The 17,313-nt window shown below is 38.9% G+C and overlaps 3 protein-coding genes across 7 annotated transcripts; 2 read left to right on the top strand and 1 right to left on the bottom strand.

Annotated features, from left to right (window-relative positions):
• The first annotated feature begins 85 nt into the window (after positions 1 to 85).
• LOC109986771 (uncharacterized protein C7orf50) lies at positions 86 to 11,225 on the top strand. 3 transcript variants are annotated; one of them, XM_020637561.3, is made up of 6 exons: positions 86 to 218; positions 625 to 771; positions 860 to 967; positions 8,664 to 8,875; positions 9,835 to 9,916; positions 10,140 to 11,225. In XM_020637561.3, the coding sequence occupies exons 2-6, from the start codon at positions 634 to 636 to the stop codon at positions 10,317 to 10,319; spliced, it is 720 nt and encodes a 239-aa protein (XP_020493217.2). In that variant the 5' UTR covers positions 86 to 218; positions 625 to 633; the 3' UTR covers positions 10,320 to 11,225. The 3 variants fall into 3 exon arrangements, with proteins under 3 accessions (XP_020493217.2, XP_065805932.1, XP_065805933.1); XM_065949860.1 differs by lacking the exons at positions 86 to 218; positions 625 to 771; positions 860 to 967 and adding an exon at positions 3,712 to 4,330; XM_065949861.1 differs by lacking the exons at positions 86 to 218; positions 625 to 771; positions 860 to 967 and adding an exon at positions 4,343 to 4,454.
• On the bottom strand, positions 11,095 to 14,854 carry gnptg (N-acetylglucosamine-1-phosphate transferase subunit gamma). Of its 3 annotated transcripts, none has more exons than XM_020637559.3 (12): positions 14,716 to 14,852; positions 13,784 to 13,924; positions 13,601 to 13,655; positions 13,446 to 13,513; positions 13,215 to 13,269; positions 13,003 to 13,086; positions 12,829 to 12,922; positions 12,410 to 12,524; positions 12,248 to 12,330; positions 11,994 to 12,122; positions 11,799 to 11,880; positions 11,095 to 11,716 (listed from the first exon to the last, which is right to left on the bottom strand). In XM_020637559.3, exons 2-12 carry the CDS (start codon positions 13,827 to 13,829, stop codon positions 11,619 to 11,621), a joined length of 909 nt encoding a protein of 302 aa, XP_020493215.1. In that variant the 5' UTR covers positions 13,830 to 13,924; positions 14,716 to 14,852; the 3' UTR covers positions 11,095 to 11,618. The 3 variants fall into 3 exon arrangements, with proteins under 3 accessions (XP_020493215.1, XP_029133831.1, XP_020493216.1); XM_029277998.2 differs by having other exon boundaries at positions 12,063 to 12,122; XM_020637560.2 differs by lacking the exons at positions 13,601 to 13,655; positions 13,784 to 13,924 and having other exon boundaries at positions 14,716 to 14,854.
• Positions 13,938 to 17,261, top strand: tsr3 (TSR3 ribosome maturation factor). The gene is made up of 6 exons (XM_020637558.3): positions 13,938 to 14,364; positions 14,725 to 14,935; positions 15,365 to 15,558; positions 15,642 to 15,809; positions 16,510 to 16,564; positions 16,848 to 17,261. The coding sequence occupies exons 1-6, from the start codon at positions 14,244 to 14,246 to the stop codon at positions 17,035 to 17,037; spliced, it is 939 nt and encodes a 312-aa protein (XP_020493214.1). The 5' UTR covers positions 13,938 to 14,243; the 3' UTR covers positions 17,038 to 17,261.
• The last annotated feature ends 52 nt before the right edge of the window (positions 17,262 to 17,313 follow it).

Below are 17,313 nucleotides of genomic sequence, written 5' to 3'. Positions count from 1 at the left end.
AAGAAAATTATTTACCCTAAAAAAAGTATTTTTCTGGTTTTTACATAGTGTTATCAAACGGTAAGAGCGTCCTTGAAGCAGTCACGCTCGCCAACCAATCAGTGATCAAAGAGACATATCTGTCCAATCACGACTGTCCTAGACGAAATAACTTCCTGGTCCAGGTCCCATGCTTGTTTTGTGCTGTCTGGAGTTCTGCACGCATTTTCGCACTTCAAGTGAGTATTTTTTGTTACAAATATGGTCTGAAACTATAAACGGTCGATCCATGATTGAGTTTAATTTGTTAATAATGTATTTGTGTTGGGGTCATAAAACAGCATCGTCATTTTTTTCTTGCGGAGGGGGGGGGGGCTTTACACATTTTGAGTGAAATACAGTGTATTACTTTATTTATGTATGTTCAAAGGGACATTAGGCAATAATCAATAGTAGGCTTTAGCTGGGCGAGGTTAGTTTTCTGTAATACAGAAACACTGAATTAGTCATTCGTGCAGTTAAGTTTAGATCATCATCTTTCTGGGTCTCCAGTGCTTGTTGTTTATCCATTTTTCTTCATTAATGTACACATCTCTGTTGTTATGTGCTGTTGTAACTTTGACATGCTTTTATTTTATTGAGTAGTACTAACTCATGGCAAAAGACAAATCCTTGAAACCAGAAACCGTTCCATCCAAACGGAAGAAGCTGAGTCAAGATGCTGTTGATGTTCATGAGAAAGAAATGGAGCAAACTAAAGTGAAAAAGAAAAAGAAAACCCCTAAAGTAGAGGTGAGTATGACATCCCTCATGTCTGTGCCTGTTTTAGACAACACAGCCAAATATTTCACAAAAACTAATGAATGTGTATTTAATGCAGGAGGCTCCAGTAGAGATTCCCCATGTGACCGTCACAGCAGACAATGAAACACAGACAAAGATAAAGGAAAAGAAAAGAAAAAAGAAACAAAAAGCAGAGGAGACAGAGGTAAGAATGACGCTATTTTACTTTATTTATATCTTTCATGCTGCAGGATTCTATTAGTATGCAATAAACACAATTTGAGGATTTGTGTTGATCTGTACAAAAATCTGTTACAGGTCGTTTGGTTGTCTTACGTATCTCATTTGTTGTATAACATGGTTTTTATTGTACTGGAAAATGTTAGAAGATATAACTGATGTCTTGCTGTTAAGTCTAAGTAAAGATAAAAAAGATGCTAGTACTTGAGGTGAATATACAAAACAGTAAATAGACTTGATATAGTGTTTTTCTAGTCTTCTGACTACTCAAAGTGCTTTTACACTGCAGGTCACACCTACACATTCACACACTGATGACCTCTATGTAAAGTGACCATCAGAAGAAACTCATCACATTCATACACAGCTGACGAAGCAGGGGTAAAAATTTGAGGTTAACTTACACATCGGACGTGTGGCTGCAGGAGAACCCCCTACCATCCGGTCTGAGCAGGGATCGCTTTTAAATCCCTCTATCAAAATGCCCCCCCCCCCCCCCCCCCCAAAAAAAAAATAGTTTAATCCTGTACTCACTACCGGCTCGTAGAAAGTATAAGCAACTTTATATTGAAAAGTATTAGGCAGTTTGCTCGCTCCCTTCTGATCTTCTCTGTTCTTAGGATGGGGACTAGCTCAGTCTGTAGGGACTTGGGTTGGGAACCGTAGGGTCGCCGGTTCAGCACTGCCGAGTTGCCCTTGAGCAAGGCGCCAAACCCCAAACTGCTCTGGTGCGCTCTCTGCTTAGTAGCTTGTAACAGCCTCACTCTGACATCTCTCCACTAAAGTCCACAGGTCCTGTTTGTGTGTGTGTGTGTGTGTGTGTGTGATTCAGGCCTGTGTGTGTGAGAAGCATGTCTCTATAAATAACAGTGTAAACCACAATTTCCCTCAGGGATTAATGAAGGATATCAAAAAACATCAAAAAAAGCAGGACACACAGCGTTTGTAGTGGCAACTTAACTCAAACAAAAATCCTCTTGCCACTTCTTGCAGGACTAGAAGTTTCTGACTCGTAGGCTACTTTCCAAAAGACACATTTTTAAAGTAATCCAAAGATGAAAGGAGGCAGTTTTAAAGTGACAAAAAAAAGATGATTTATTCCTCAAAAAAAAAGAATTGCAGGTTACAAAATAAGCTCTTATAAATATTACACGTTTACTAAAAGAAAACCTCTCGGATTTGACCAAAAACTAAAACTGTGACGGTCAGAAAACTGTTGCTCCTCGTGCTGCTTGGTAGAATGCCTTCTCATCTGAGTATTTATTCACCTGTACCCACATGGCAATTTATGACAATTAGCTGCGCTTTATGACAGCAGGAACACTTTGCAGCAGCACTTCTAACCACACAGACCTACTATAAACACACAATGTTTCAATATGTGATAAATATAAAAAATGTAAATTAATTCAAAAGCAAAAACTCTATTAATTATAAACCTATAAATACAAAATTATACTAATGGGCAAATTATATCACTTGAAGTAGTATTCATACCGATATATTCATACTGAAACTCTCTAATTTCATTTATTTATTTTTTTTAATCCATAAAAATGAGAACCAATAAGAACATGGAGGCAACATGGAGGCAACAGATGCCAAAAAGAGATGACTTAAATGGATCACAAAGATTTGACTTTGTTACTTAGGGAATCAGGTCTGACATTTTTCAAATGATGCTATGATGTCATCCCTGCAGGTATTATTCCTAGAACTGGTGCCGATCCACTTCCTGAAAGTGGAATGGGCCAGATGAGAGTGTGACTTGTGTAGCTTGTTTTGGTTCTTTGAAAATGTTACCATGAAGAATATAGATACTGTTGGTTTCAAGTAAGCATCTGGCGTTCTATTCCCCTGACTTAATGTTTCCTAAGTGGCATTCAGGGGATTGCGGAGCTTTTTCCAGGCAGTTCCTGTGAATGGGCTTTTGTGTGAAAGATGGTAATGCAAACAGAGTCTGTTTTCCAAGAAAGAGAGGCGTGTCCAAAGGCCAGCTCGACACATTTACAAAAAACTACAAATGTTAGTCATTTTCTAATGAACTTACTTGTAGATGTTGGTTTTTATAAATTATATAGACATATTGTATCTGAAGTGAGAGAAAGGAATGTAGCAACATGCTGCACAATTCTGAAGAAAGAAATCAGCTGAAGACTTCAAAGATCAAAAATGAAAACAAAAAAGCACAAAAGAAGGAAACTTAAACTTTTAAAACACCTGAGACTCTTGAAGGGAAAATGCATGTGTAAAATAACATTACATTAAATTGACATTGTAACTTAAGAGCTAAAGAGACAGGGGAAGCGTTTAAAGTAGATTGTTCTACTACATTTATTTGTTTATTTTGGCAGGGACAGTGTACAGCCAATTAGCTTTACCAGAGTTAGCGATAAGCTAATTTACATCTGTAGTCTGGAAGTCTGTAATTCTTATTTTAGTCGTAGATTAGAGTTTTAGTCCTCTATGACTCGATGTCCTGCAGGGTGTCTGTGATCTCGATGTGAGGAGCGATGATGTTCCGGTGTGGCTGCGTTCTGCCCGGTCTCCTGCAGCAGTCCCTCAGCTGCCTGAATGCTCCGCGCAGATTCTCTCTGCACGGCCTGTGCATGAGCAGCACGAGCAGCAGGCTGACGCTGCTCCCTGAGAACAGCACGAACTCGGCCACGCTCAGGAATACCCGTTTACAATCGCTTAGCTCCGCGCTCTGTAGCTTCGCGCTCTGTAGCTCCGCGCTCTGTAGCTCCGCCCCTCTCAGCAGGGCCACGCTGTAGAAGAGCTGGCAGAAAAACACAGCCGAGGTGACGGTCAGGAACATGGGACCCTCCTCAGAGCCGGACAGGAAACGTCCTTTTGATTTACACTGCCGGACACAGCCACAGATCAGGAGTCCCAGCTGGAGGATGTAGGGGATCAGAAACACCAGGCAAAGCCGGGCAGCAGCATAAGAAACACCAGAACTGACTGGATCCATAAAACAAAATCCTTCCTCCTGCAGACCATCGCTTGGACCACGAAGCCCTGCCAGCAGCAGACAAACCAGCACTGATGTCAGGATCACTAAAGCCACACAGACTGCAGGCTTCCTCAGCAGCATGTGGGACGGCGGGTCCAGAGTGAGGACGTAGGCCATGAGAACCAACAGCAGCAGACTGCACAGAGAGACCGTGTTGATGAAGAACGACAGAGCTGCACAGCCTAAACCTGAGGTCTGCAGGTAGGCAGGTCTGTAAGCGACGGCATGGAGGGAGAGGAGCAGCAGCAGCAGGTGGAAGCCACAGAAGGCCCAGAGGAGGAAGTTGAGCCACGTCAGACGTCTCTGAGCTCTGTAGGTCTGCACAAAACTGTAGAGTAGGAAGCAGCCGGCGACAAAGCCCAAAGACGCAAAGAGACTATAGACATAGTTCGCTCTGGAGGTGATGTCATTGGCTGCAATCCTACAGTCAAAGGAGGTGATGTTGGGGGTGGTGGATGTGTTGGAAAACTGAGGTGTGGCACTGCTCACAGTAGAGAAGTGATTTTCCTGAAAATGAAAAGAAAAAAAGTGCAAATATATCGTTTAGAATAAACTTATTTCAGAAATCAAACTCAGCTTTTTTATAAACATATGAAACAGTGTTTAGAATTGCTCAGACTGTGACTCATTTAGTATAGAGAACCCACCCTTACAAAGATAAAGATAAACATTTTTGATCCCCCATGGGGGAAATTTTTGCATTACCGCTACTTTTATCTGTATTTAATGAATCCATAGAATGTGGTGCATTACCACCAACTTTGACACAAGCCATTGCTTTCCTTCTCAAAAGGGACAAAGATCCAACCTCCTGTGGTTCATACAGACCATTATCTCTGCTTAATGCTGATGTAAAGGTGTTGACTAAAGTAATTGCATCCCATCTAGAGAATGTGCTTCCTCATATTATATCCGAAGAGCAAAATGGTTTTATAAAGGGACGTCAATTGTTTTTTAAAGAGCCCATATTCTGCCCTCTTTGGGGTTTGTATATTTAATCTATGTACCTACTTTTGTATATTCACGATAGCTAAAGTCTGAAAAAAGTGTCTGTTTTCATGTACTGCTCCTCCTTGCTCCCTCTCCGCTCTGAGTCCGTCAGCTACGCTCTGCTGAGCCCCCACTGTTAGACCCCACGGGGGCCAAGTCTGCTCTGATTGGTCTGCCGATCCGCTCTGTTGTTATTGGTCAGTTGCTCAGCATGGTTCTCAGAAATGTCCCGCCTCTTTTACCATATTGGGAATGCAGTCACTGGCTCCGTCCGAGAGGAGCATAAACATTAGCACCTTAGCACTACTGTGCTACCGCAGGCTACGGCATATCGTGGGCGTGCTACAGAAGTTAACGGGCGTGCAACATGAACTACAGGGCTTGCCACAACGAGCCAATGGGCTTAGATCAGTGATCTCACACTGACAATGACGTCACAGTGACACATTTTTATCGAGGGGGGCTAGAACCGAGCGTTACATGCGGCTAATGCTGCAGCTAACAGGAGGACGTAGGAGAAGCTGAAAATATTTCTTTGATTCACTGGATAAGATAATTTGTTCTTTTATTTGGGGTGGGAAATCTCCTAGGGTTCGTCAAACTTTACTGCAGAGCTGCAGACTTAGTGGAGGACTTGCATTACCTAATTTTCTAACTTACTATTGGGCTGCTCACATCCATAAACTTTGCTACTGGTTAAAATCTCCTGAATCCTCTTGGTGTAAATAGGAACTATCATCCTGTAGGGGATGATAGTCCTGCTCTACTTTATTCCTCTTTACCTACAAAACCCTCTCTATATACTGATAATCAAGTGGTTCTTAACACACTCAAGATCTGGTATCAGTTTAGACGGCATTTTAAATTTGTTGCTGCATCTTCCTTGAGTCCTTTAAATAACAACCATTTATTTCCTCCATCACTTTCGGATTCGACATTTTCAGTGTCGTATGACAAGGGTATTACACAATTCAAATATTTGTATGTAGATGGTGTCTTTGATAGTTTTGTCATCTCACTACGGCCTCCCTGTTACTCATCTGTTTCGCTATTTTCAGACTCGCAATTTTATTAAGTGTTTCCCTAATTTCCCCTCTTTACCTCCAGAACAGCGATGGGAAACCACGCTATCATTTGCTCCTCATCACAGAGGAATCATCTCAAAGTTGTATGATATTATCTTGGCTTTTAGCGATCACTCAAACTTAAGTGTACATGGGAAGAGGAGCTGGGAATGCGAATACGGGAGGAGTCCTGGGAACAGGCCATAGAGAGGATACGATCTACCACCTCTTGTGCTCGTCTTGGACTTATCCAATTTAAGGTCTTATACAGGGTGCATTTCTCTAAGTCTAGACTATCTAAACTGTATCCCTAAGTGGAAGACAAATGTGATAAATGCCATGGCTCTCCTTGTCACCTTAGCCACATGTTTTTTCTTTGTCCTGATCTGAAAGGTTTCTGGGCGGGTTATTTTACTATTATGTCCACTGTTCTTGGGGTAAATCTTGAACTTTGTCCTCTGATTGCTATATTCGGGATTCCTGACCCCTTACTTGCACTTACCTCTACACAAAAGGACATCATAGCTTTCACGTCCTTACTAGCAAGACGTTCCTTATTGTTGCATTGGAAGTCTGTTAAATATCTGTCTATCTCCCGGTGGCTCAAAGACATGATGTTTTTTTTTTAAACTTGAGAAAATTCAACACACGTTGAGAGGATGTAGTCAAATTTTTCCACAAATGGCAACCCTTTATTTCCTATTTCACTAATTTAGAGGTACTACCCGATTGAATGTGTGCCTGCTACTGTTGCACCTTTTGTATTGCATAAATAACCATTAATATGTGTGTTGGTCATGATGCGCTGAGTGGGGGTGTGGGTGGGGGGTTGTGCATTGTTTATTACACTCTACTCTGTGATTTAATTTAATTATGTTCTTCTACATTCTTATCAGAGTATTTTTGTTTTGTTTTTTGGTTATTTTCATTCTTATGTGTATATGTGACTGTGTGTACATATGCATATATGTTTAAAAAAAGGTAAATTGTATTTCTGTGATTGGAAGTATCAGTGTGTAGAATTATTGATATGAGTCGTGAGGTGGTGATGCTGTTAAACAGTCTGATTAAACAGTCTGACGGCAGATGGGATGAACGACCTGCGGTAGCGCTCTGTCTTGCAGGGTGGGTGTCTCAGTCTGCTGCTGACACTGCATATTTCTGTCCTGAATAAGCTCAAAGTTTATTTGAACTTTACTAGAAGTTGTTTCTTTTAGATCCCAAGTAAAACGTTCCTCAGTAATGGGAAATCAAGAATTATAAAAACTCATCTTCAAATTCATAACGCTGGCTAATCAAGTTTATATCAGCAGAAAAAAACTGTTTCCTCAAAACTTTAGATTTTGACACCATCTGGAATCTGTTCATCCATATTCTAAACTAAACCAATTCACTAATCCTCTTTCTTCTTCTGCCTGTGCACTAAACAACAAAAACACGACATATTTCACCCAGAAAATAGAAACATTAATGATCTCATTAATGAACTATTTTTATTTGAAAAAGTTCACTCTTTAGGTCGATGCCAACATTTCCGTTGAGCAGCCTTTGTCTGCCCCGCTTTGGGGAACCGCCTGCTCAGTAAGCACACATGTTTCCACTTACCATTTTTCTGCTTCCGTTGCCCACTCGTCTTGTGTTTTGTATCCAGCAGCCTGACGTCGTAAGATCCACTCAGATCTCTGAAAATGATGCTCTCTGCATGGAGGCTATTGCTCGCTCTGAAGAGTTTTCATATGTTTCTGTAGGGTGTACCCTGCCAACACACTTTCAGAATGACTTCTTGGCCATGTGATCAAAATCTTTTCCTCCCCTCCCTTCTGTTTTTTCTGGGGTTTTTTTCATCACCCTGCAGTCCGTTAAATCAGAGAGCATACTGAGGCACTTGTTTGGCTTTCCCTAAGACTTAAACGTGGTCTCTGAGTTACTGCAGTGTAGCAGCTTTAGTTTATTTGTTTCTATGGATTAGTTATTCTCCAGACAAATGAGCTGATAATTACTTCTTGTACACAAAGTTTCTGCTTTGAAATTTCAACTTAATATTGGTTTCAATTTTGAAATCCCTGCAAAAAAGCATGAAAAGCATCCCCACAGCACGCATGGTTATTTTAAAACTAAGCAAGCGCTGGTGCTCTGAATGCCTCACTGAAGGGAAGTTGTGCACCACAGAAAAGTTCAGCACACGGTATAAATGCATCTGACGATGACCTCACAAAGCTGTAGAGACAGGAAACATCCCTCTGAGCTGCACATGAACAGAAGCCTGAAGTGCATGTTTTATAAAAACAAAATATCAAATTTTGTTTTTATAGCATCAACAGAACAAAGAATCAGTAATAAATAAAACATGGCTTTTTCAGAAACATATGTTCATTTTTGGGAATGAGTAGGAAAAATGTGTTTGTAGACACAAAGTGAAATGATTGATAGAATGATAAAAATGTGTCCCATCATTGGCTCCCAGTGGATGTGAGATATTTTTGGATGTCTGATAAGCGTTTCACACAATCAACGAGAATAATAAAAGTCTACAAAGGAAGTTCTGTGAGTGCAGCTAACTCCCATGAGCCTTTTTGTTTTTGCTTTGACAGATTTCAGAAGCGCCCGGCCTGCCAAAAGGGGCGCCTGACGTGGAGGGAGAGGAGGACCTGAGCCCCGAGGAGAGGAGGGTCCTGGAGAGGAAGATGAAGAAGATCCTGAAGAAGGAGGGGAAGAAGAGGCTGAAAGACGAGGGAGTGACCCCGGAGAAAACCGAAGCGCCTGCACCCACTGCGCCTCAGCATGCCTTGGACTATCTCACATGGTAAGAACCGCTTTGATTTAGTCCAGGAGGAATTCTACAAAGGGACTCGTACAGATGTGAAGCAGGCTTTATTTTATAAACAATTGGTCCAAAGTAACCCTTTTTTTTTTTTTTTTTTAATACAGTTTTAAAAATAAATGTGCAAAATCAGCATTAACTGAACAGACATTTGGATCCAGAAACAAACTTTAAAGCTAGTTTAAAGTGTTTATGGCACAAAACTGTTTTTTAAAATTAGATTATGAACGCTTAATGCCCAGACTATCATGAGTTAATAAATGACTCATATAGAACATGAATGAAGAGTATAAATGAATAGAATAAGTTAGACATTATTCATGGAGGTTCATGTATTATTATTATTATAGTTGCTCATTAATGCATGGCTTGGTTCTGAAAGAGTCGTACATTAACTCATTATGAGTGAGTTAAAATGCACGAGTGGTGGTGTTACCATGACAGTAACAGGTGACAACAATGAAGTCAAATTCATCCTTCAAAGTAATAAGAGTTAATTTAATCCTCTGAAGTGTTGTAAATGAATGATATCTTGAAGAGAAATTCAACAAAGTTTATTAACAAAGTTTGATTCATTAATCATAAGGAGAGGAAACTGTTATACAAGATTCTGTTTGAAGTCTGAGAACACAACAACCTAAAAATATCTTCAGCGTCAAAATAACTTCCAATAATCCAAAAAGTCAAGTCATCTTAACAAACCAACTTCAAACATGTATATATGAATAAGTAGTATTTTGTTCTGCCAGTTGTAATGTAAGATTTAGTAAAACAAACTGCAGAGCGACCCACTCTAATATCTTCCACCTCAAACTGTGATTTCAAACATTACCTTCATTATAATTCCTTGTTAAAGTTATCACCTGTGTGTACAGTAGAACATTTTACATTTATGTTAACTGATGTAATACCACAGCCCCCTTTCGGTTTTGTCTCTGCAGCTGGGCAGAAAATCGCACCGAGTGGAAGTTCCAGAAGACCAGACAGACGTGGTTACTGCAGCACATGTTCGACTCTGAGAAGGTAAAACTAACCTGAGTTGGGGGGGGGGAGTGCTGATCTTCAGACATATAATATAAATGTTTATACACTAATATTGGAGCTGCTGCAGTTATATTGAAGAGTAAAATGTGCCTTGTATCTGCTGCAAACGACCACAGGTTATTTACTTTCATTTATACAAAAGGAAAACTCCCATACATGAAGTAAAGACTGAATAATGGTAACGTTAAATACTTGTACTCAGGTTCCAGATGAGAAGTTCTCCCTGCTGCTCCAGTACCTGGAGGGTCTGCGTGGAGGATCCAGAGACACCACAGCTCAGAAGGCCTTAGCTCTTATTGAAATGTCGGGACAAGAAGCAGAGGACAGCGCTGTCCAGCAGAGGGCGCACCGGGCCAGAGAAGTTATCCAGCTGCTCACCTGAACGCACCACACAGAGTCCACCAGAAAAAGACTGAAATATGTTGATCAGTAGACTGATAGTTCCCTGATCTTATACTTGGACTATAAGTTATTTTATATGTAGTATTTTGTATTGGTGCTTTGAGAAAGAGGTGTTCTATTGAATTATCATCAATGCTCGTTTATTTTTTATATTAATGTCATGATGACTTTCTCTTCTCATTGTTCTCATACTTACATTTACATTCTTGCTTGTTCGTGGTCCATCACCAAATCTTTACTATAAAATATGAAATGTTACACTTAATTGTTTGTTACACAGATGATTTTTCAGTAGTTTTAAATAAACGCTCAGAGTCCAGTGTCACCGTCATCGACAGAGGTGGAGAAATTCAAATTCCCAAAGATATTCAAGAAAGATGAGAGGCTCCTGGCGTTAAAAGTCACAGGAAGGCTTCTCCTCGAGACATGTTAGTGCACGTCAAACCCTATAACCTGAAGTCACTGATGGGAATGACCTCATCCACTCAAGATATAAACAGAATTAAAACTTAAAGAAAAAAAATCTCCTTGCAGATTCATGTTGACAAATTCTTTTACAAAATCTTCCCCCCAAAAAATTCTCCTTTGCTGCAAATGATCTGATCTTTGGTCACCCACTTGCATAATACAACATGCATCTTAAAAGTTAAAGATTTCTCTATATGTGGTCAAAGGCTGGTGACATCACTTCCAGTATTAGAGTCTATAAAAATACTGTGAAATAAAGTTGTAAGTATAGACAACTCACGCCATGATCTGTTAGGAGTTTCACATTATTATTGCGTTGTGGTGAGACACACTCGAGTATCATATCAGCTAATTAATAACATGGTTAATTCATGAATTTCCTATTTTTCTGTACACATTAAAAAACGTCTGGAAATACTGTTTGACTACAATTTTTGTCCTGAAACAGATTTTGGGGGACTCAATTTTATCATTTTATAGTTCATAAAATTTAATGTTAAGACGTGTGCTTTTAACCCTTTCATCCCTCTTCAAAGCAGACAATTTCCTCTTAAACATTTTTTTTTAAAGGTTGAGTATGTACAGATTTCTACATGTTGACAATTTAATCCTTTCAGAAGAAACTCTTGGAAATAGCAAACAGTGTTCTAGATTTTGTTTTTTAAAAAAGGTCTTTGAAGTTTATAATCCACAAATGAGTTCAGTTTTTCCTCCATGTGCCCTGATGAAATCAACCTTCAGTCGTCACGTTGAGTGAGTGTCTCCGTCGCTCAAACAGAACCTTCACATCCAGTAAGCGTCTGTAAGATGGTTAGACGGTGACTTGCTCTGGGAGATGTTCAATAAGGCCGTTGTCTCCTCTCGGCTGTTGATCTGTCACTGTCACGCTTACTGTGCTTTTGGCTTCATCTGCAACATCCAACAAAGACAACACAATTCACACACTGATCAAACCTTAAAGGGTTAAGGCGACCCTGCAGAATTAACTTACTGTGCTTTGAATCAAAAGGAATATTGTGTTGAGTAAGGAGTGTGCGCAGTCTCTCAATCTCTTCCCTTTGTTTTTGGAAATCCTGTGTGAGAAATTATAATGACAATATCCATTTTCTGTCACATGTTAATATACAGATATGTAGTTATAATTCAGATATTTTTTTCATTTGAAAGAGCTCATTATTAGACATGCCTCTGTGCATTTCTGTAAAGAGTTGTGTGTTTCTGAATCCACTGCAACTTCTGCCGCCTTTATTCTCACTTTTTGGCTTTTCAGGAGACCAGCATCCTCAAAAATATCCCTCAAGAGATTGTTGTAACCCTGCAGCAGAAGTACATGTTAGTTGACAAATAATCACAAATGACTCAAATTTGAATACGCTTTGTGAAGTACCATAAAATATGTACATAGAACAAAGCTTGAAACACACCAAACTGATTGTTTACCTGCTCAGTAACAAGATCTTCATAGTGAGCCTGCTCGGCTTCATCCCATTCCCTCTGCAGCTTCTCACTCAATGTCGGGTACACTTACAAAGGCATAAAAGTGTTTTAAAAATATATATATCAATACAAATACTGACTTGAGCAATAAGGTTTTTATCTTACCTAAAAGAGAATGTGGATGGCAAACCAGAGGGGTCTCAAAGGTCAGTGAGTACACACAGGTACTGGGCTCGGAGACTTGAGCTAGCTTACTGCTTGTGCTGCAGACAAGAATCACCTACAGAAATAAAAAGATAACGTATTAGTTACACAACATTTGCAGTATTCATGTTGTTGATTTGTTTGTGTGAAGATATTGGACAGTTTCCAGTCTGATGAAGGTCTGGTCTGAATGTTTAAAACATTTTAGAGAGTTAAATGTCATGGTCTAGACTCATAGTCAAACATTAACTGATGTGTTTTGTGTTAAAGGAGTCACACTTCAAGAAAAAAGAAGAATCCTAGACGTTGATTGAATAAGCCTGTTGAAGCTCCTAAAACACAATCAAAACAAGTGTTTCTTTTTTTTTCTTCTAAAGGACCTTTGTTTCCCTGTTTCTGGTTCCACAAGTATCCCCATCTCTCATCCACATGCCTGTGAAAGTGTTGTTTACTATTTCCCACTCCTGCCAGATCCTGTTAAAAACACATACAAGCTGCTTATTTAGAATGACATTTACACAAAGGTGATGTAAATAAGATGAACTGCTGCTTACCCCAGTATACCACTGTAAGCGTTCCATCTATATGACTGCTCATGTTGTGTGATGTTGTGAAATGGACAGAATTCATATTTATACCTGCATGGAATGAACACAAATACCCTGTCATGTTTTTTTTTTTATATAAATACTGTAGTGTAAAAGAATTCAGTTGACATTGAGCATGCATAACAGTTCATGTATGCTGTGTAATGCAAAAAGCTTACGTTGACTCTATGAAACTGAAGCACTTTCCTGCAAGCCGCTGAAGATGTGCAGGGCCTGTGCAGAGGAACACAACAGTGTTGACTTAAGATAATCCAGTCATTGGCTGGTACACAAAGGGTCAACTTGATTATATTCAGTCAACTTGTTCTTGCAAACATTTTCCTTCACAATATTTAAAAATAGAATTAATTTAAACATATGCTAAATGTCATCCAGTCAACATATTTTACCAGACACTGGAGATGGGATCACTTTCGGCTGTAGTCTGCTTCCCTGGGCTAGAAAAGGATTATTCAACCTAAACACAGGCAGAGAAAAGTCAGTCTGAAAGTTGATTAAGTCAACAAGGTGCAAACTGTGACGGATAGCTTTTTCCTAAACGCACCCAAATGTGTTTGGCTCCTCGACTATTTTCATTTTACTGGCGAATCCATGATTTACTGCGAGAAGAAAACAAGTCAGCATCTGTCTCAACTCATTCAAGACACCTTGTCATGTAGCGAATCTAGTTTGATATTATTACTGTGTGACTTGATCTTAAAAAACGAGTTAGTTTTTAAGTACTTACTGAATAGAGATATAAAGACCACCCACAACCTTAATAAACGATGCATTCCGGTACATGTAAAGCTGATTTATAAGTGGGTAAGATGCGTGGCGTTCATTTCTGGCTGCATTTCCTGCTTTGCTGTTTCGGTCATCAGATGGCCTGTCACGTGACAAAAATAAAATGTGTGCATGCGCGGTGAACTTTCTGTACTACGACATGCTATTTACGATTTAAGCTTACAGTACTTAATAACATTATAAATTATAGTGACGGATAAACACAGGCATTTATTAACGTATCGTGATAAAAAATATTCAAATTATAGATATATTTATTTTTGTAAGGTTACTTCTTTAGACATACCGGTGTCACTGAGGTAGCTAGCTAGCTGGCTAACTCATGTCAGAGTGAAGCACGTAAAAAGATGTTGGTTAGTTTTAATCAGAAGGCAGATAACTAACTTTCCACTGCCTGCAACATGGGACGAAAAAAACAGGGCAAGTTTGTGCGCCCTGACAACAAGGGAAAAGACAAAAGGCATAAAATGAAGGGGAAGTCCTTGGAGGCATTTGAGGAAGAAATGCACACTGCTTTTGAAGGTAATAATACTTTGACATTACAAAACAATATCAACTGTTTAAATTCATCTTTTTCATGGTGACAACAAGTCCAGGATTTATCAAATAAAAAAGTTATGTCTTAAATGCTGGAAAAAAAAACTCTGGGTAAGACAAATGTACGAAATATAGCTGAAGTAATTTGTGTGGAATTTGGTTATATCGGGAACTGTGTTATATGCCATAGTACTATATAGTAAGTCAACAAAAAAATTGTCTGTAGATTAAGGTGATGGTGAAAAATGTTATCTTACAAATAGTCTGAAAATGTAAGAATCTCGTTGTTCAGTTTTAACATTCACATCAAACTGACTACTTTTTGTGTGTTCTCACCTTTTCCAGCAAGTCTTCATCTTGAGAAGGGGGCAGAGGCCCCTCAGATTAAGCTACCTTGTCCACTTGCCATGTGGGAGTTGGGACACTGTGATCCCAAACGTTGTACTGGCAGAAAGCTGGTACGCAAAGGTTTTGTACGCAACCTGCGCCTCAATCAGAGATTTAACGGACTCATTCTGAGTCCAATGGGCACAAAATATGTGACACCAGCAGATAGGTGGGTAGTGTTCCTTTTCCCATGACGTTTTGTCTTAGAGCCTTTAGAAAATAAGTACAGTTTTTGTTATTACAATGCATAATAATAAATCATATAGCAGGCTATGAGCTGCCACTCAAAAGAGTTAATTTAGTGATTATTTTATAGTTTGATCAGTTAATAATTGAATCCATGAAGTTTGAGATTGTTTAATTTATGATCAGAATCTATGAAAGCCTTGTTTATATTACAATGAAGGGCATTTTTTTGTCATACTTTATAACAAATTTAAATATTTAAAACATTCTGGCAAACTAAAAGATTTAATTGATTCCGGAAACTATTTTTATAATAAACTATTATGTTTTCTTGAATCTTTACTGTGATCGAATGATAATCAAATGGTGTGATATAGAAAAAAGCTTTTTGTGTTGACCTTTTTTCACACAGAGAGATTGTGGCTAAGAATGGGTTAGCAGTGATCGATTGTTCCTGGGCCAAACTGGAGGAGACTCCCTTCAATAAGATGGTCGGAACTCACCCCAGGTTACTGCCGTACCTGGTAGCTGCAAACCCAGTCAACTATGGCAAGCCTTGCAAGTTATCTTGTGTTGAGGCTTTTGCAGCCACATTCTGCATTGTTGGTGAGGTTCTATATTGTCATCCTGACTGCCTTGTATCCTGTTTCACGTTACCGCAGTGAAACTCAAATGAACTGATTTTGCAGGGTTTGAAGAGCTTGCGCTGCTCTTGTTGAAGAAATTCAAGTGGGGGACAGTGTTCCTGGACCTAAATAAAGTTCTGTTGGAGCGTTATGCTGCTTGCCAGTCAGAGGAGGAGCTTCTCTCTGTGGAAAAGGACTTTCTGATGGCTAAACCAGAGGAGGATGACTTTGGTAAAATTGGGGAGAATTAAATCGGGGTCACGTTCAGTGTGTTCTCCTGATAATTGTGTAGCATTGTGTGGTTGGATTAATTTTGGATTTAGTCCCACATGTCCTTATTGATTATTGGTTTGGACTGGAGTGCAAATAGTAGCTCTAAAGTTATGTTCTTATCTATTAAACAAAGCATGCAGAAAGCTGAGATTCAAAATACACGTGTTACTGCATTCAAAGGAAGGTGGGCTTTATATAAAAATTGTATTCTTTTCTGTAGCTATTTTAATGTTTTTGTTTGTTTTATGTTGACTTACCACTGCTGGTCTGACACTTTAATTTGGTACATGATGATCATAAAACACAGTCCTTAAAGATTTTCATTTTTCACTTATAAGTAATATCATTCATCAAAACAATTAAACTCACTGTTATTTGTGCGACCTGACTCACAGTTCTAGACAACTTTCTCCATAGTTTTATACCCTATTTGGATCCCTTTGGTCATTGAATTGCAATTAATTCGATACTGTTTAAATTTATGTAAACATAAAAATAGAGAAGTGCTTCAGAAGGCTTGAACCAGGCTAATTGTGTGCAGCATATCTGGAAAAATTGCCCTAAACACATAGAGGAATACATGTAGTTGCTGTGTTATGACCTCTACTGCTGGACCAATTTTCTTTAAAAGGACAGCTAACCATCTTCTCATTCACAGATCCATTTGACGTGAACTCAGGAGTAGAATGTGGGAATCTCAACAAACGTCAGTGGTAAGCATATATTGTTTCCAGGATGGTATTCAATAGATAAATACAGGATTATAAGAGTTGGTGATTTCCAAATACACATTGTTTTCTACAAATTTTGTGTTGGTGAATAACATATGATGAACATTTTCTTGTATATAACTTTTACATTTGAGACGAATATCAGCCTAACATAAAAAAAATTAGGCCAATATTGCTTGGGGGGGGGATCTATTTTCTTTCTAAAATAAAATCGATATTTCGTATGTCTGTTTCCTGGGGTAACTGTGTGTTTCTCTTTATTTAGTGACCATGAAGAGGATGATGATTCTTCTTCTGAGGAGGAAGCCGACACCTCAGAGGACAGCGAAGATGAAAATGAAAATGAAGCAGAAGATGAGGATGAGGATGGAAAAACACAGAGTAACTATCAGTTAAGAACAGCCTCATTACATCAAGATGAGGAAGAAGAGACTGAACCGAAGACGTCACAATAAACATTCAAACTATGGATTGTTTAATCACAATGCCTGGTATAACTTTTTTCCAAAATTCGTTTCATACAAAAACTATAGGTTACCTTGGGGTAATCAATTTTGTCCAGTTCAAGTATCCACAAAAATAAAATAAATATGACATTATAAATTGTGTTTTTCCTTAATGAAAAAAAAATACCTTGTGAATATTTACAACTTCTTTGAAATAAAGGTGACTATTTGGATTCTAGATTGTCATACTTTCAGTTCAAGAGGATTTACGTGAATGCATACTTC

Source organism: Labrus bergylta, chromosome 21, assembly GCF_963930695.1.
Source record: "Labrus bergylta chromosome 21, fLabBer1.1, whole genome shotgun sequence".
Taxonomy (NCBI): Eukaryota; Metazoa; Chordata; class Actinopteri; order Labriformes; family Labridae; genus Labrus; species Labrus bergylta.
The sequence above is the reverse complement of the archived record's forward strand: the minus strand, read 5'-3'. Positions and strand labels throughout refer to the sequence as shown.